Source organism: Chlamydotis macqueenii, chromosome 1, assembly GCF_036417535.1.
Source record: "Chlamydotis macqueenii isolate bChlMac1 chromosome 1, bChlMac1.mat, whole genome shotgun sequence".
Taxonomy (NCBI): Eukaryota; Metazoa; Chordata; class Aves; order Otidiformes; family Otididae; genus Chlamydotis; species Chlamydotis macqueenii.
The window spans coordinates 53,129,020-53,147,744 of NC_141556.1; the positions used below are offsets into that span (position 1 = coordinate 53,129,020).

The 18,725-nt window shown below is 51.2% G+C and overlaps 1 protein-coding gene across 1 annotated transcript; it reads right to left on the reverse strand.

The window, feature by feature from the left end:
• Positions 1-1,841: 1,841 nt before the first annotated feature.
• LOC147602060 (uncharacterized) lies at positions 1,842-15,162 on the reverse strand. Its single transcript, XM_086745103.1, has 10 exons — positions 14,954-15,162; positions 14,061-14,175; positions 13,622-13,795; positions 13,429-13,535; positions 12,841-12,978; positions 3,979-4,114; positions 3,787-3,864; positions 3,160-3,312; positions 2,183-2,350; positions 1,842-1,982 (listed from the first exon to the last, which is right to left on the reverse strand). The coding sequence occupies exons 1-10, from the start codon at positions 15,160-15,162 to the stop codon at positions 1,842-1,844; spliced, it is 1,419 nt and encodes a 472-aa protein (XP_086601229.1).
• Between the last annotated feature and the right edge of the window lie 3,563 nt (positions 15,163-18,725).

Below are 18,725 nucleotides of genomic sequence, written 5' to 3' on the forward strand. Positions count from 1 at the left end.
AGCTGCAACAGAACACTTGGAATTAGATGCAGGGCAGTGGTTGCACAAGGTGGAAGGCAAAGGTTTCCAGGCTTCATTCATCTTCCCGTGAGCACTCTGTTTTCGGGCACTGGCACTTCCTCTGCTCCAGCAGCTTCTCCTCACCAACTGCATTGGAGGTTCAGCTGCGACTGGGGAAGGGCAGGAAAAGAGAAGGCTGTGTGTTAGCTTTACAGCAGGCTGGGCCAAAGGCAGCACTGGAAAGTGGATCCTGAAAGTACAGCACTAATGCACAGACCCAAATAACGAGAACCAGTCACTTATACATGTCAACAACAAAGTTCCAGCCCATGGGCAACAGACACACCTGGAAGATTGTGTTACACAGAGATACGGATCAGCTTCTTGCGGTTTTTGCCTTATTCCTTGTCCAGCTCTTTCTCCCGTGTCTCTTCTAGACAGCTCTATTTGGCTGTGACCCACCATGCTAGTCTCATGCCATTGACCTTAGTAGCCCTGCTGGGACTCCTGGCCCATGTCTTTTATTCATCATGCTAACTACATCTGTGTCCATCAACATCATCATCTACTACTGCTACATCAACAGCAGGAGCATCAAGAGAAGCCAATCAATTGCAACATACAGCCAACAGATAATGAGCAACATGGAGAAAAAGTATAGGGGAAGAATCATACAGGTTCCAGCAGAGAAAAATAATCACCTCAGCTCCACCAAACAACCCAGAGCTCACCTTTCTTCTTAGTTTACCAACTTTGTTGGCCACCTCAGAACAGCTCTTTCTTCACCTCTGCCCTGGAAACTGAGCTGAGGCTCTCTCTTTCTCCCAGCATACTTCATCAGAATTGTCTGATATCTCTCCAGAAGCCTCTTCAGCCTGCATGGCAAATTAGTAAGGAAAGCATGAAGCAAAGCAAGTTGGCCTTTCTCACGTACTCTTATGTAAGCAGCACAGTCACGGCCTGCTTCATCTGTAAGGTGCTCGACAGGCCAGGAATTACTGAGAAGAGCCAGCCCTCCAGCATCACTTGGAGGGCCCAAAGTCTACCTGGATGGAGGAAGAAAAGACTCGCTTCCCTCCCAGGGGAACTGCAGGCAGTCTGCATTTGCAAGGCCTTTTGAAGCTTTTTAAAACCATAGGCTCATGCACAGGAGCACTGTGCAGGATCGAATGCGGGGCTTGAATTTGCTCACAGACCGTTACGTACGTGCTTTTACATCAGAGTTCAGTAAAGCTTGACTTCTACTCAACGTGACATTTCTTTAAAGCACTAAAAAGCCATGCCTGCTATGTTCTTCCTCCAGCACAGTGTTCCTTCTCCGCATTTCGTCCAGAAGTGCTTCTGACTGGCATTTCAACTTGACCGCCTGCTTCACTTTCTTGCTTTCACTCTGACATTTTCAAAATAGAAAAGATACATCACACGAGGAGCACAGGAACAGGATCCTTATGCAGAAGGTGCAGACAGTGTTCTCCACAAAGAAGGTAACACGACTCTCCCAAGTCCAGTCTCCTCTTGGAACTCTCAACCACAGATCTGCAACTGAAGGTACCAAATCCCTGGTACTGCATGACTGTCTGAAGTGCTGCCTGAGGTCTCAACCTCACAACTGGTCTAAAGCAGACAATACTTAAGCCGGTGCATTATTGTCAACCCCCTAACAAAGACGGCATGAAGTAGGATTTGTGATAGCATAATGGGACAACTCTCAAAGCCGGAAAGCTGGGGAATGGGCCAGCAGGACTTTCAGAGCAGCCTCTACTCAGTAGAACAGAGGAACTGACCTCTCCTAGGCTTTTCAGGAAAACCTCATCTTACAAATTCCTCACAGGATTATGGAGCTAGGCTCTGTAGCTCATGAAGAGGGAAGGCTCCGACAAGCTTCCTGAGGCAGAGGCTGGCAGCTCTTTCTGAAGGGCTTCAATGGTCTTGGCTTGTTGCCGGACTGTGGCTTCCAGCCTGGCCTTTCCAACTTGGAGCCTGAAAAGGAAGTACAGGACTTATGACGGAAGTCCACCAGAGCACAAATCCCAAAAGAGGAATGTGAAAGGACCTCATCTAAGCCAAAAGCATCTTTGAAAATTGTGTAGTATTGTCTCGCTGCGGCGCAAGAAGAGAGTCCTGTTGTTTTCACACAATGGCAGAAAGCGAAGCCTTGCTCCACTGTGTTGGTTCCTTATCGTTGCCTGCGTTCTTCCAGCTCTTGGACACCCGCAGTTCCACAAGGCGAGGTCAGAAGGCCCTGCATGTTCCTGGAAGTGGTTAGCTCCCTCTCCTTATTCTTTATGGCGTCCTTCAGGGACTCGGCATAACACTCAGTCCAGATACGCCGTTCTTTCAATTCCTGCCGCTGTCAGACCGCAACAAGAATCCTCAGTAGCCAGCTTAGCTTTGATAAAAAGGAGTGGACTGCTTTGACTTTCACGTCAACTGCCAAAAGCCATGTTACTTCTTGACCTTCTACACAGGGGCCCCTGTGCTACATCTACATTGATTTCCTACAGTGCTTCCTAAATGCTGCCCCAACACTCCTTGTCCTCCTCTCTCAAGGGCTCCAAACACTTTGCAGCCCCTTGTTGGCTACTCCAACCCAGTTAGAAGCTCCTTCTGCTCCTGAAGTGACTTTTCAACTCCATAACAATGATGATGTCATGAGGGAATACAAGAAAGCACCGCCACAGCACTCCAGTATGCCTACTCTTTCTCCATCAGCACACACTCTGCTTCGCCAAACCCCAGAGAAGCAAATACATGTGCTCCATGAAACTTGAGAAGCAGCTCTCTGAAAGGAATACACACACCCTTGTCCATTTAAGGACAGAGCCACTTCACGGTTAGTGGCCTTTCTAATCGTAGGCGCCGCGCTTCTAAAACAAGGCGAGTCGCTTACATGTTTCTCAAGCTACTCCTGTTGCAAAGGTGCCCAGGGTACTAAGGCCACCTTAGCGCAGCCCTCCGCTGTTGCTTCCAGCGGTGCAAACAGCCAGGCACCAAAGGCAGCGGTGCTGTTCCCTCCCAGCCCCCTCATCACAGCTAGGCGTGTGCTGAACCAGCCTGGGTTACACCAGACCCCCAGGAATGGATCAGTTCCCCACTCTGGTTTGCTCCCAGAAAGGCCGGGGCCCCTGCAAAGAGCCAAGAGACGGGCTTTGTCCATACCTTAGCTTTAGACCTGTCCAGTTGCTTCTGCAGCTGCAGTTTCTGTTCCTGCAGGTGGCTGCTGTAGCGCTTCTTAGCTTTGAGTGAAGCTTCTGCCAGGGAGTTCTTTCTGAAAGCATTGGTAAGCTCCTGCTGCAGCTGCCTGACCCACGTCTAAAGAAATGGTATTCCCTGAGCACGGAGAGATCAGTAAGAAGATGACAACGTGAGGGATGCTTTAACTCATGGGATGATGTCACTAGATCGGTCTTCAGGGTGGCCTGGAGGCTGAGGGAGGTGGTTCTCCCCTTCTACTCTGCTGTCATGAGACCCCACCTGGAGTACTGCATCCAGCTCTGGGGTGGCCTGCAGAGCTGCTCTTCAAAAGGCATATTTGCTCCATTTTTAAAATATTCATATCGCTCCTGTGTTGGGCAAGGCTTTGGATTAAAATACAGCAGATGTGTCACCGATGTGTCACCGAAGAGTTTTCTCTCTTTATGCAGCTCTTCTGCTTCACAACGCGAACAAGAGGAGGTCCAAAATACACTTCAGGTCCAGAATCACTAAAGTCCTCCTAGCAGCACTTGAAAATGAACTCAGTACGAAGAAAAGCTCTCTGTACAGAGATCGGCCTTTAACAGTCACCTGTCTGTAGCCTCGACAATCTGCCTGAGTTGAAGCATCCTTCTTTAGCTGAAGCTCTTCTCTGCCCGGTGCAGAAATCTGAGCGAACAAGAACAGAGAAAGACCGAGAGGGAGGAAAGGAATCCCCAGCAACACGACAGCATCACAGCGCATTTCAGCACTGGGGCTACAGAAGCGTTACTTCTGCATTACCTGTGGAAGAGAAAGTAACTCATTCTCAGAAGAGGAGTCAAAATCTTCCTCTTGCAGAGCTTCTGCTTCTGGCAAGACACACAAAGAAGAGGTACGAAGCGTGCCTCTTTCACTCTGCTTTTCCCTATCGGCTTCACTCCAGAGAAGCTTACAGAAGCTTACACTTAGTCCCAATAGGAAATTACCATTGCCACATTCCTCTGCAATGGACTGCATACAGGGCTATCAGTGCCACTGTGTTAGGCGTCTCTATTGAGCAGGGCTTTCAAAATGGGCCAAGGTACACCTGCCCAAGATAGAGAGGTAGAGGAGTAGACAGATGGAGCAAAATGTCTAGGCTGTATGCCCCATGGGCAACCGCTTGACACTGACTGGATGTGGAGAAGAGACCTATGTGCTGGCCAAGGAGGCCAACAGCATCCTGGCTTGTATGAGGAATAGTCTGGGCAGCAGGGCTAGGGAAGTGATTGTCCCTTTGGACTCGGCACTTGGGAGGCCACACCTTGAACACTGGGTTTAGTTTTGGGCCCCTCACTGCAAGAGGTGGTGGCGAGGTGGGCGTCGCTCTTTTTGCCCAAGAGGGATTTGATAGCAGCACAGGAAATGGCCTCAAGTTGGGCCAGGGGAGGTTTAGCTGCGATCTTAGGAAAGCCTTCATTGCTGGAAGGCTTATGGAGCACTGGAACAGGCTGGCCAGGGAAGTGGTTGAGTCACCGTCCCCGGAGGTGTTCAGAAGATGCATAGATGTGGTGCTTAGGGACACGGTTTAGGGGTGGGCATGGCAGTGTAACATTTGCGGTTGGACTCAATGATCTTCAGGGACTTTTCCCACCACAATGATTCTGGTTCTAGGATTCTACCTCAGAATCAAAAGAGGAGTCCTCATCTTCCTCTTGTTCTGCTCCCGCCGCTGGCAAGGCACCTACGAAAGAGGAAAGAAGCGCGATGCTGCTGTGAGTGCTTATTTCACTCTGCTTTTCCCTGTCCGCTTCAGTCCAGAGAAGCTTACAAAGGTAACCATTAGTCCACCAGGAAATTACCATTGCTGGGCTCCTCTGCAACTGGCTCCCAGCGGGCTCCATAGTGGACTGCATCAGGAAGCACCATGGTTGTTGGCCCAGTTTTTGGACCTTCAGCATCCGACTGTGTAGATTAAAAGACATGCGTAAAAACTGCCACAGACTCATCCCGAACCCACTTCCACTTGCAAAGCTCTTGCTTCAGCCAACACCCATAACGTTGTATCAGGTGACGGAACGAAGGAGAACGGCAAACAGAAGCAGCGTGTTAGGCATCTCTGTGGAGCAGGGCTTTCAAAAGGAACTGAAGAACACCTGCCCAAGAGACAGAGAGGAAGTAGACAGAGGGAGCAAAGCGTCTAGGCTGTATACCCCATGGGCAACCGCTTGACACGGACTGGATGTGGAGAAGAGACCTATGTGGAGGAAAAACAGCAATCCTCACAGCGCCAGCCTGGTAGGATTTCAGAGGATCATAACTGGTGGGAAGCTTTACTGCTTCAATCCTGTACTACAAGTCCAGCTCAAAGGACAGCTGGTAGGAGAGCCGAGTCATTAGCTTGACCTCCTTCATCCCAGTCCAAACTGAGGAGCTTGCCTGCAGCAGCGGCATGGCAAGGTCCCAGTTTGGAGCATGTGGCGGAGGCAGCAGTAGAGAGAAATGAGACCAAAAGCAAGGGAGGCCAGGGAGACCCCAGGGAGTCCTTCTTAGATAGGGAAGAGTGGCTGCAAAGCTGCCTGGTGGAAAGGGATGTGGGGGTGTTGTTTGACGGGTGCCTGAATATGAGGCGGCAGTGTGGCCAGCTGGCCAAGGAGGCCGACAGCATCCTGGCTTGTATGAGAAACAGTGTGGGCAGCGGGGCTAGCGAAGTGATTGTCCCTTTGGACTCGGCACTTGGGAGGCCACACCTTGAACACTGGGTTTAGTTTTGGGCCCCTCACTCGAAGAAAGACATTGCGGTGCTGTAGTTTGTGTACAGAAGAGCAAGGAAGGTGGTGAAGGGTCTGGAGGACAAGTCCTGTGAGCAGCGCTGCAGGGAAGTGGGGTTGTTTAGTCAGGAGAAAGGGAGGCCGAGGGGAGACCTTCTCGCTCTACAACTACCTGACCGGAAGTGGTAGTGAAGTTGGCATCGCTCTCTTTGCCCAAGAGGGATGTGACAGCAGCATAGGAAATGGCCTCAAGTTGGACCAGGGGAGGTTTAGCTGGGATCTTAGGAAAACTTTATTTGCTGGAAGGCTTATGGAGCACTGGAACAGGCTGGCCAGGGAAGTGGTTGAATCATCATCTCCGGAGGTGTTCAGAAGATGCGTGGATGTGGTGCTTAGGGACACGGTTTAGGGGTGGGCATGGTAGAGTAAGGTTTACGATTGGACTCGATGATCTTCAGGGACTTTTCCCACCACAGTGATTCTGGTTCTATGACTCTTCCTCGAAATCAAAAGAAGAGTCCTCATTTTCCTCTTGTTCTGCTTTCACTGCTGGCAAGGCACCTACAAAGGACGTCAGAAGCTTTTCACTCTGCTTTTCCCTGTCCACTTCAGTCTAGAGAAGGTTCTTCTAGACTTCTAGACTTAGACTTAGACACTTTCTTCGAGACTTCGACACTTCTACACTTCACTACTCTTCACTTCTTTCAACAGAATACACATTCGCCGGAACACACATCCACGGAACCGACATCGAGACGGCCAACACCGGCCGGATCGTTCCCCCATCAAGCGAACTGGACTGTCAGGACGCCGCAGCTCTGTGGCGGTAGCTATTACAACTGAAACTCTTTTCCCTCTTTCCTTCCTTTCTCTCCTTTCTCTTCCATTTACAAACTTCTTATCGGGTTAATAAAGTTACCCGGCACTTGACTCCGTTTTGAGTCTTAATTCTGTTCTCGAGAATACGAACAAAACCACGCTCCGGTGTGTGAGAGGTCGGTCCAGCCGCCCCTAGCCTCCCAGACTCGTCTGAGGTCGGCTAGAACGCAAGGGTGCCTTCCTCTCGTCCGAAATCGGAACGTGACATTATTTAATTGGCGTAGTCGGCAGGATTCTCGGAGAAACAGAAAGTGTCCAGTTGCTTTATTAGAAATTCTAGTGTGTGTGTGTGTATGACTGAGACCTACGTTGGTACAAAGCAAGTGCAAAGTCCGGATCCGCGGTTCTGTTTGTCTGCGAGGAAAAGAGCCGGAGAAGGACAGTGATAGAATTGGGCAAAAGACAAGCCCCTTTTGTGAAATTTGAAAGGTGTGTCCTCCTGAGAGTGTGGAGGGGGAATTGTGGTAAAAAAAATTGTGGTGCAGCCCTCCCAGGACGAAATAACTCCTCTTTTGTGACATAAGTGCTTTCGTGAGAAATTTGAAAGGTGTGTCCTCCTGAAAGTGTATGTTGGGGGGGAATTGTGGTAAAATTATGGTGTGGCCCCCCCCCTTTTGTGAAATTTGAAAGGTGTGCCCTCCTGGGAGTGTGTGGGGGGGGAATTGTGGTTAAAATTGTGGTGCGGCCCTCTCAGGACGAAATAACCCCTCTTTGGTGAGATGGGTGCTGGCAAATGTGCAAATGTTTGTGATGAGATCCCCGCAGAAGAATTGTGGAGAGAAAATGACTCGTGTGGAGAGGTGGAGTTGAAGTTAGAAGATAAGGGAATCAGGCAAATCTACCCTCAGGGGGACTTGCAAAAAGCAAAAGAAATTGTAGAGAACCCCCCTCACATGTATCCCCTAGTTAAAACTGAATATGTGTATGAGGGAGAAACCGATAACCATCCCCAAGTTGTTACTAAAGAGGTCCCGTTTACAGCAACTGAGTTGGCAAAATTAAGGAAGGATTTTGCAAGGACTTCAAAGGAATCGGACACAGAGGATGTCTGGAGAGTGTCGTTGTTGGGGGGGGTGGAATCTTGTTGTCAGAAAAGGAAGCGGTAGGATATTGGTGTCCAGGTGTATTTTTAACTACCGGCAATTATCGGGCCCCATGGTCTTTGACACAGAGGGCAGCATATTGGGCTGGGGGGCTGAACCCTTTGGAGAGGGGAGACCCCCTAGCCATCATGGGCACAGTGGGTCAACTGGTGGAGAGTGTGCAGAAGGCTGCTTGTTTGCAAATGATGTATGATAGAGAGCTCAAACCTAACCAGGGCTCTCCAATGATGATGCCTGTGGATCCCGAACAGATGACTCCTCTAATCTGAGGACTTCCTGATTCCCTGAAACCCATTGGGATCCAGCTACAGGGGAAGATACAAAGTACCCCTGTGGCAGACAGACTTACCGGTGCTCTGGAGGGAACAGTGACCCCTGATCATAGAAGGACAGGGAGGAAAGTGTGGACATGGGGAGAAGTAGCCCAAGAACTCATAAATTTTGGGAGGACATACGGTCCTGTTGGTGGATTCGGGCAAAAAACTGAAACCAGAGCTGTAAGAGCCACAGAAAAAGGTGAAGGCTGGCCAGCACTGGTCAAGAGAAGTCACGATTTTAAGTCGGTCTGACTTACTGATCCTGGGAGAGGGAGACCCCTCGGCCGTCAGGAATGGCAGCAACCGGGACTCCAGACAGGTATTCCCCGAGATTTAATGGATGGGCTTCCAACACAGAAATTAGAGAAACTTGTACAAACAGGATCGGGGCAAAAAGTCCATTTTGGAACAACCCCTAGTGCCCCACCATGGATAGACCTTGGGGAAGAAACTGATGCAGAAAAGAGGGTGATGGGAAACTAGTTCCTCCGTTCCCCGAAGGTGGGGGGGGAAACGGAGGGTGGATGTTTATAAAACAACTCACCTTAAATGTGAAAGGGGATTTGTTGATTACAGTGGCTGTAGGGCCACAGAAAAAAAACAGTAACCTTTTTAATTGACACAGGAGCACAAATCACCGCACTGATGCAGAGTGAGGCGGAGCAATGTGGAATTTTGACTTTGTCGAAAAAACTTCTTCCTTCTAAACAAGCAGAAACAGCCCCCCCCGCCCCCCGCCTTGTATTATACTGTGCCTAATTCAATTAATCCAAAGCGTGGTGACTCGCATGCAAGCGGCCACTGTGACTTCACCTGATGGGGTTAAACATATCAGGTTTGTACGGCAAACCAAACACGTAACTGTTAGAATCATATAACTTTGAAGGCAAACCTGGAAACCTACCTAAAACTTTTTTTTTAGGAAAATATTGGGACTCACGGGGTGGGAAAAATATTATTGATATTTAAATCTATGGTTTTGATGATTACTATAGTCATGGTTAATCTATTAATCTTTATTTGTGTTATATGTATGATTTTGAATAGGTTATTTGACATCATTGGATCTGTGAACATCATATCCACAAATTGCTATATGTGACCTGGATTAAGGTATGTTACCTTGGGGTGGTCGATATTAAAAATGAAGAAACCCCTCAACGTATCATACAACAATAGAAACCCATTTTGTGGCCATACGTATATTATAAGCATAACTAAGTCCCTTCACCCCCCCTTCCCTCTTCTTTTTTTTCCCCCTTCAACCTTGGTGAGCGATGCTGAGCCACAGGGTGGTGATAGAGACTGAAAAGGTTACTTAATGTCTCAACATCGCTAGACGATGGAAAGATATGAGATTTTGTTTGGTTGGGGTTTTTTTTTGTTTGTTTTCTTTTGGTTTGTGGTTTTTTTTTTTCTTTTTGGAACCACCATGGGTCCACGGGGTGATATAAAATTGACAGCAAATTTATAGTGTCATTGTTTATTGACTGTGCTCTGAGTTGGAGGCAGGGAAATCCATTTTCCTGCTGTGTATCCAGACCCCCGTTCCGGTGGGCCAGAATTCCACAGCCACAAGCTCCACGAGGACTTGGTCGCCAGCCTCACCAAAAAGCAAAAACTGAACTGTTTTGCCAAAGAAAAGAAATGGTTGCAGAAGTGAACAAAATGCTTAACATTTTGATGGTGCTTTATCTTGAGGCGTTTATGATGTTGTGCATTGCTATAGTTTTGGTGGTTTATCTTTGTTTATCTTATGATTGTCCTTGTAAACAATTACTTGCTTCTTCTGATCCCCCAGAGCCATAAGCCTCAAACTTGGCCTGGGACAAATTTTTAGTTGTAAGATAAATGTTGATATGTTAATGTTCTGGTTTTGTAATTTACTTAGATAAGATATTGTTAATTAAATCGAAGTATCTAGCATTTATATCTCTTTGTACACTAAATGATAAACAATAATGTTCAGAATTGCATATATCTTTTTTTTTTCTTTTATTCTTCTTCTCTTTTTTATTATTTTCTTTCTCCTTTCCTCTATCATTTATGCCACCATGGAACTCCGTCTCTGAGGCAACAATGTTGAGCCACGGGGTGGTGTAAAAGACTGTGTCAAACATTTGTCTCAACATTGTTGAAACAGCAAACCACCACCCGAGCAATGGCTTCCCGTTATTTCGCAAGGCAACTCCTGTTGTCTTGCAAAACGTGAATGGAGAGCTGGTTCCGAGAAATCTAGCCCTATCCCCCCAACCCACCCCCCCCCTCGTAACCCCCCTCCCACCGCCCGCATGTGTATCGCCCGGTAATGCGCATGTGTTGTTTGACGGGTGCCTGAATATAGGCAGCAGTGTGGCCAGCTGGCCAAGGAGGCCAACAGCATCCTGGCTTGTATGAGAAACAGTGTGGGCAGCGGGGCTAGGGAAGTGATTGTCCCTTTGGACTCGGCACTTGGGAGGCCACACCTTGAACACTGCGTTTAGTTTTGGGCCCCTCACTGCAAGAGGTGGTGGTGAGGTGGGCGTCGCTCTCTTTGCCCAAGAGGGATTTGATAGCAGCATAGGAAATGGCCTCAAGATGGGCCAGGGGAGGTTTAGCTGGGTTCTTAGGAAAGCCTTCATTGCTGGAAGGCTTATGGAGCACTGGAACAGGCTGGCCAGGGAAGTGGTTGAGTCACCGTCCCCAGAGGTGTTCAGAAGATGCATAGATGTGGTACTTAGGGACACGGTTTAGGGGTGGGCATGGCAGTGTAACATTTGTGGTTAGACTCAATGATCTTCAGGGACTTTTCCCACCACAATGATTCTGGGTCTAGGATTCTACCTCAGAATCAAAAGAGGAATCCTCATCTTCCTCTTGTTCTGTTCCCGCCGCTGGCAAGTCACCTACGAAAGAGGAAAGAAACGCGATGCTGCTGTGAGTGCTTATTTCACTCTGCTTTTCGCTGTCCGCTTCAGTCCAGAGAAGCTTACAAAGGTAACCATTAGTCCATCAGGAAATTACCATTGCCGGGCTCCTCTGCAACTGGCTCCCAGCGGGCTCCGTGGTGGACATCCGCTGTAACCATGACAATGGTTGGCCGAATACTTGGACCTTCATCATCTGACTGTGTAAATTAAGACAGGCGTGAAAACCAGCACAGCATGGCAAGGTCCCGGTTCGGAGCGTGCGGAGGAAGCTGAAGCAGAGGGAAATGAGACCAAAAGCAAGGGAGGCCAGTGGGGCCCCACTGCCTTCCCTTCAGAGAAGGTACCTCATAATCAGAAGGGGAATCAAACTGTTCCTCCTGCTGTGCTCCTGCTGCTGGCAAGACTCCTAGAGAGGGTGTAAGAAGCACGTTGCTGCTGTTAGCTGCTATTTCAATCTGCCTTTCCACATCTCTCCACCCCTGCATTCCAGTCAGCGTTTACGCGTTCTCCTGCAGGCCACAGTGCATTGTCGTCATCACCTCCTTCATGGTGAAGGATCCTACCTGCTGTGGCCAGTGCAGGTGCGCCCAAGGGAAATTCAGCAGGCTTCCCAGAGCAAGAGCTGTCAAGTACTGCTGCGCCTTCTGTGCCTCCCGCAGAACAATCTCCCGTCCTTTTGCAGCGCCCATATTCTTCCAGTTGCTTTGCAGTGCTATATACAGAAGGGAAGGAAATGCATTCTGTAAAAACACACCCCCCCACACACTTTCATCCACGCTCTACTGAAAGAGCAACAGGCATTCGTGAGCCATCCTACACATATTCCTAGCCATCTGCAGAGAGTTACACCTCCTCTCCATTTCCAGGGCCAGGAAGCTTAAAAAGTCCCCCGGCAGACAGACATCTAAGAACAAGGCTTCTACCTCAGCAGGACGCTATCCTAACGCTGCAGCAACACTTCGTCACCTTTCAAGCCAGGGTGATGTCTCCTCAAACCCAGTCCTGACTTTGAACGGGTTTGGAAATTCCCATGGTTGGTGTGAGGACCTGAGAGGTTACAGACCTCCTAGGTGGGATATCAAGAGCCCAACAAAGACTGCGGTTGCATTCCAGGCACTGCAGGGGTTCAGTACATTGCAGAGGTGTTATCTTCTAACAACCCTGGCAGAGGGTCAGTTGGGGATCTGGAGAGAGACCACTTTCAGGTTTGCCTCGTAAGCAGAACTAGAAACAAAACAAAAAAACCCCAAACAAACAAGAAAAGAAAATTTAAAAACCGTGCGCCTGACCAAGGCTGCTGTGCAAAGTGGTGCATTAGCACAAGACTGGTACTGTGCCAGAAGCCTGGAGGGAAGGAATGACCATCTTGTTTTGCTACAGCAACCCTCAAACATGCTTGAACTCAGAGGATATCATTTAGATCCCCTCTGAAACAAAAGGCAGGTAGTTGCGAGTCAGTTTGGTGGAGTGAAGCTTGGCAGCACACTTGGGAGAATTCTCAGGGAGAACTGTGGGGGAAAGTTTTCCTCAACCTACAAATCCACTCTTGACAGGGAAAGAGATGCATCAGAAGATGTCACTGAGCCCGGCTTCAACAAAGGTCTCAACACTTCATTCAACCCTGCTGATGGCACCAAAAAGGGCCCTACATCAGCACGGACACTCTGTCAGTGCAGCTGCTCTAACGAGGATGTCAACCACTTACTCAGCATATGGAGATACTGTGGCATAATTCGTAACTGTGCAACCAAACACGTCTTTCTGAGAAGGATCAGCACCATGCCGAAGAAGTAGTCGTATGATATTCATATCCCCAACAACAGCAGCAAGCATAAGAATGGTCCTAAAGCATCCAAGAGATGATAGGAAATACATCAGCTTCTGCAGACATTGCACTGCCATTACTTCAGCCCCTCTTTGCTTCCCAAACAACTCGTTTCCCCTCTCCTAGAGCTGGAGTGAAAGCACAGCCAAACACACGGAAGCATCAGAGAATTCAGGATGCTGGGACCGCAGGAGGTCTCCAGGCCAACCACCTGCCCAGAGCAGACAGGGGAGTCTGTGCATGTGCGTCGGCGGCACCACAGCCAACGCTTTCTTGCAGTCCTCAGTGCGGCAATCGTCCCCTGAGGTGAGAGAGCCGCCGGGCGCGGGCCTGCTTTCACAAGTCACGCAGAAGGAGCTCCTTCTGCGCAGCTCCAGGTTCTTTTGCAAAGCTCATTCCGATGCCTCCCATCAGTCCAGCCTGAACAATGCTAAGGAGTCCCGTGCGCACTTTTGACAAAGCCTTCACCTTTCATGCTTATCTTGAGCGTGCACGTCAGCTCCTTTTTGAAGAAGCAACTCAATCATCTCCTGACAGCGCCTCGTGATCGCAACAGCAAGCGGAGTGTACCCGAACTGAAAGAGATATAATCTCCTTAGAATAACAGAGAAAAGTCAAGCAAGTGTTGAGAAGAGGAGCCTTACGCAAAATCCAAGCTTACATCATCCTTAGCATCGATATGGGCATTGTGCTCAAGTAACAGCTCCACTAGCGACTTGCTAGACATGATGGTAGCCAGGTGAAGGGCAGTGTTGCCGCTGGCACAGTGGAGGTCAGGGTTGGCACCGTGCTCCAGCAGAATAGCTGCGCATTCTTTGTGCCGGTGCTCTACTGCCTGGAAACAAGACAAAGGCAGAATAACTTCCAACGTCTACGTTTCTCTCTGTCAGAACTCCCGCATCTTCCCAACACTGGGAAGTACGAGCGTCTGCAAAGATCAGGCAACATATGCCCCATCCCCGCTGACTACAACCTGCCTGTTTCGTAGAATCACAGGATACAATTCTATGCAGACCTATGTAAAGAGTCACGCGAGGTACGTATCGCTCAGCGCGTAATCGATAAGCCCAACGGACAACAGCATAACACATTCCACGTACCTTCATCAGGGGCGACTTCTTATAGTTGTCGCGAGGGTTTAGCTTGCACTTCTGTCCTACCAGAAAGCGAACGACATCTGCATGGCCGTTCGCACAAGCAAGGTGCAGAGGCGTCCTAGGAATTAAAGATATTCAGTTAGCTGTCACAGAGAGACAGCTGAAGACATGGTTTCAGGCTGTGGAACTCGCCACATGGGGCCACAAAGCTCAGCTGCCAAAAGGAAGCCGAAAGCACGCTTTCTTGTTCAGAGCCGGTGGCAGCAGTTGCACACCCAAAGCCTGGGGCTGTCTAGGAGAAGTCCCCAAGAGGGGACAGTTGAGTCAGGAGGCATTTCCTCAGCTGTGTCACTGAACCTGCCCAAGCAGGCTCTTGTGCCAAGGCCTCCAGCAGGACTGCCCAGCCACCCAGGCCAGCAAAAGGAGACCGCGTCTTGGCAGCCTGAAGTCTACGGAGGCTGCATAAGTCTGCGGAGACTGCGCAAGGCCCTGGGTTTTGCCCGGATCAGTCCCGCGCCAGGCGTGCCCAGAGACGCAGGGGATGGGACCTGTAACAGCAAGGGGAAGCCGTGCCCTGCTCAAACAAGCCACTCAGTCTGGCGACAGGAAAGGAGCCGTCTGTGCCTGGCCGAAGGCCTGCTGAGCCGCACACAAGATTCACTACAGGCACCAGGCGGGCAGGGCAGGGCAGGGCAGGGCAGGGCAGGGCAGGGCAGGGCAGGGCAGGGCGGAGCGGAGCACCCGCCGGCTCCGGTCCCAGCTTGGGCAGGCCTCCGGCAAGGCCAGCGCTGTGGAGCCGGCCCTGCTCCGAGGGCGCTTGCGACCCCGCTGGGCTTTGCCGGCTCTTGCAGCCGGGGTGGGTGGAAGCTTTGCTAGGGGCAGTGCCCGGCCCTTACTGCTTGTTGGCGTCGCGCCCGTTGATGCGGAGTCTCTTCAGCCACCAGGGCCGCTGCAGCTGGGCCAGGTCGCCGTCGGCGGCCGCGCTGTGCAGCCCGCCCCGGCCCCTCTGCCGCTGCTCGGAGGCCCCGGCGGCGCCGGGCGCGGGAGCGCTGCCGGACGGCGGCCGCTGCCGCCCCCTCCTGAAGAGTCCGCGGAGGCTCTGCATGCTGCGGCGGGGACGAGGGCGCGGGCCGGCCCGGCGTGAGCAGCCGCAGCAGGCGGCCGGCGGGCTCTGGCGAGCCCCGGGACGGGAAGGGACGGGGAGAGGGCGGAGAGAGGGCGACAAGAGCCGAGAGGGGAGCCCCGAGCGGCGGCCGCGGCTCGCAGCCCCCGACGCTGCCGGCCCGAGACGCGCTGCCGGTCCCGCCGCGGCGGCGACAGCACTGAGCGGCGGCGGCTGCCGGGGGCGGCTTTCCAGCGGCAGCGGGGGGCGTCACAGAGGGCGCGGCGGGGGCGTCACAGGGTGACAGGCTGGCTGGAGGCTCCGTAAGTGTACGCAGACTGCGGAGTCTACGCTGCCTGCGGCGTCGGGGCGCCCCCGCGGCCGGGGGCTGCGGCAGTCGCCGAAGCGGCCCTCGCCTCGCCCGCTCCGCGTTTGCCCTCAGCGCGTGGCCGCGGAGCCTGGGGCTGCGGGTCCCCAAAAGCGGAGCCGGAGGCGGCCAGCGCCTGGCTCGGGCGGGCGGGGACGTCGGGCGGTCTCTCGCCTGGCTCTCGCCCTCACTCGCAGTGACCCCCCCGTCGGGGCTGGTGTGAACGCGCACCCCGCCGGGACGAGGCGCGCGCGCTGCCCTGGCCACATGTCCTGATACCGGGAATTAACTCTCTGCTAAATATTGCTTGATGTAGGGGAGTAACTGTCTGCATATTGCTTGATTCAGGAGGCTCGCTGTCTGCTGGACAACGCCTAACGATCCTGTTTGCATTGAAACTCGCTTAAGCTTGTCAGGGACCGGTATTTGTCCAGAAACTGGTATTTGTCGAGGACTGATACGTCCAGCAAAGGACAGGATAACGGGAGCTGCAATGTTGGTCAGAAGTCGTTAAGAAACTGCTGAAATCACCCAGTGAAAGGAGAGCGTGGGTGAATGACTGAAGTTGATCTGGAGGAAGATAAGACCCCAGAAGAAGTGAACGACCACCAGACACAGATCTGAAATGCTTACGCAAGTGTTTTTGAATAACCCCGCCTCGCTCATGCATATGTATGTCTGTATTGTGCAATCCTATGAATATGTATACCTGCACCGTATACATTTTTGGTAAAATGTTCTGTCGGTGTGTGTGCTTTTGGAGGAGCGATCCCCCACGCACCCGGCGCCAAATAAACATGCCTGCTTTATAAGGCTCTCCGAGTTGTAGAGTTTGATCCGCGCGTCAGTCCCCCGGCGTGCTCTCCTGCCAGGCGGCTCAGCTCCTGCGATCCCGAGGAAAACGTGCGTCAGCTCCTCGGCACACAGTGCCAGGTGCGTGTAGCACGTGAGCCCTGCCCAGGCTCATTTGCTTCGTGTTGGCCATGGGCAAAGGCACCTTCTTTACACTGACACCAACACCCGAATTAGCCCGGCTGGGAAATTTCAAGTCGGGACGGTACAAAGCTCTGCAGATGACACCACAGGCGTTCCTGTTCACGGTTTCAGGGAAGGCTCCGACAAGCTTCCTGAGGCAGAGGCTGGCAGCTCTTTCTGAAGGGCTTCAATGGTTTTGGCTTGTTGCCGGACTGTGGCTTCCAGCCTGGCCTTTCCAACTTGGAGCCTGAAAAGGAAGTACAGGACTTATGACGGAAGTCCACCAGAGCACAAATCTCAGAAGAAGAGTGTGAAAGGACCTCATCTAAGCCAAAAGCATCTTTGAAAATTGTGTAGCATTGTCTCGCTGGGGCGCAAGAAGAGAGTCCTGTTGTTTTCACACAATGGCACAAAGCGAAGCCTTGCTCCACTGTGTTGGTTCCTTACCGTTGCCTGCGTTCTTCCAGCTCTTGGACACCCGCAGTTCCACAAGGCGAGGTCAGAAGGCCCTGCATGTTCCTGAAAGCGGTTAGCTCCCTCTCCTTATTCTTTGTGGCGTCCTTCAGGGACTTGGCATAACCCTCGCTCCGGATGCGCCCGAGTGCTGAGCTGGAGGCAGCAGTGCCATGTGTGTAGGACAGACAGAACTGGCAGCAGCTGTGGGGGTTGTCAGGATAGCAAGAAAAGAAAATGTTCCCTTGCACTTGATTCCTGTGCTCTGTTCAGCTGTTGCTGCAGAACACAGAGGGTGGCTGGGGCAGTGCTATGCCAAGAAAGTCTCCTGCGTGGAGAAAAGACTCTTGCGCTTCCACCGGCTGCTTCTGGCACTGACACTCGCTCTCTGGGGAGAACCAGTGCAAGACATGCAAACCAAAAATATTGGCGTTTGTTTGGATGTATTGTTCCCTTGTGCCACCTGCTACCAGCTAGAGAAGAGATCCTGAGTCAGACCTTTTGAACTGCTTGTGTGGGAGTTCGGAAGCTACCTAATGCCTAGCAGCTACCTGATGGTGGAGAGGAGGAGGAGCGAGGGCCAGAGCCAGTCTGGTCCTGCCTCATGCTGTCTTGTCACTGGAGCTGTCTCCCCCTGCACCCCAGCAAAATCAGGGCAAGTGCTGCGCTCAGGAGTCTTTGAGTGGACTGCTGAGCAGCCAGATTTCTTCCGCTTACACATCACCACGGAGCTCGCTGCTGCCTTGGGAATCATAGAATAGTTAGGGTTAGAAGGGACCTGTAAAGGTCCCTTTCTTGGGACTTTGCAGCAGTGTTCCTTGGCAGAGCTCTCCTTCTCAAGTATGCGAAGAATGGGTGCGGTTTACTGTTTGAAGACACCTTTGGTGTCCTCCAAAGGCCGTTTTGGTTTTAGAGCCAGGACATCTGTTAACTCACGAGTGTGAAGGGTGTTTGCCTGGAGAGGAGGTGGAGCATTATGTCAGTCTGGTTTTGCCAAGTGCACTTTGTGTATTTGTGAAAGAGTGTCTTGTCAAAGTTGCAATGCCTAGCTCCAGCAGCTTCTCCTCACCAACTGCATTGGAGGTTCAGCTGCGACTGGGGAAGGGCAGGAAAAGAGAAGGCTGTGTGTTAGCTTTACAGCAGGCTGGGCCAAAGGCAGCACTGGAAAGTGGATCGTGAAAGTACAACACTAATGCACAGACCCAGATAACGAGAACCAGTCACTCATACGTGTCAACAACAAAGTTCCAGCCCATGGGCTACAGACACACCTGGAAGATTGTGTTACACAGAGATACGGATCAGCTTCTTGCGGTTTTTGCCTTATTCCTTGTCCAGCTCTTTCTCCCGTATCTCTTTTAGACAGCTCTATTTGGCTGTGACCCACCATGCTAGTCTCATGCCATTGACCTTAGTAGCCCTGCTGGGACTCCTGGCTCATGTCTTTTATTCATCATGCTAACTACATCTGTGTCCATCAACATCATCATCTACTACTGCTACATCAACAGCAGGAGCATCAAGAGAAGCCAATCAATTGCAACATACAGCCAACAGATAATGAGCAACATGGAGAAAAAGTATAGGGGAAGAATCATACATGTTCCAGCAGAGAAAAATAATCACCTCAGCTCCACCAAACAACCCAGAGCTCACCTTTCTTCTTAGTTTACCAACTTTGTTGGCCACCTCAGAACAGCTCTTTCTTCACCTCTGCCCTGGAAACTGAGCTGAGGCTCTCTCTTTCTCCCAGCATACTTCATCAGAATTG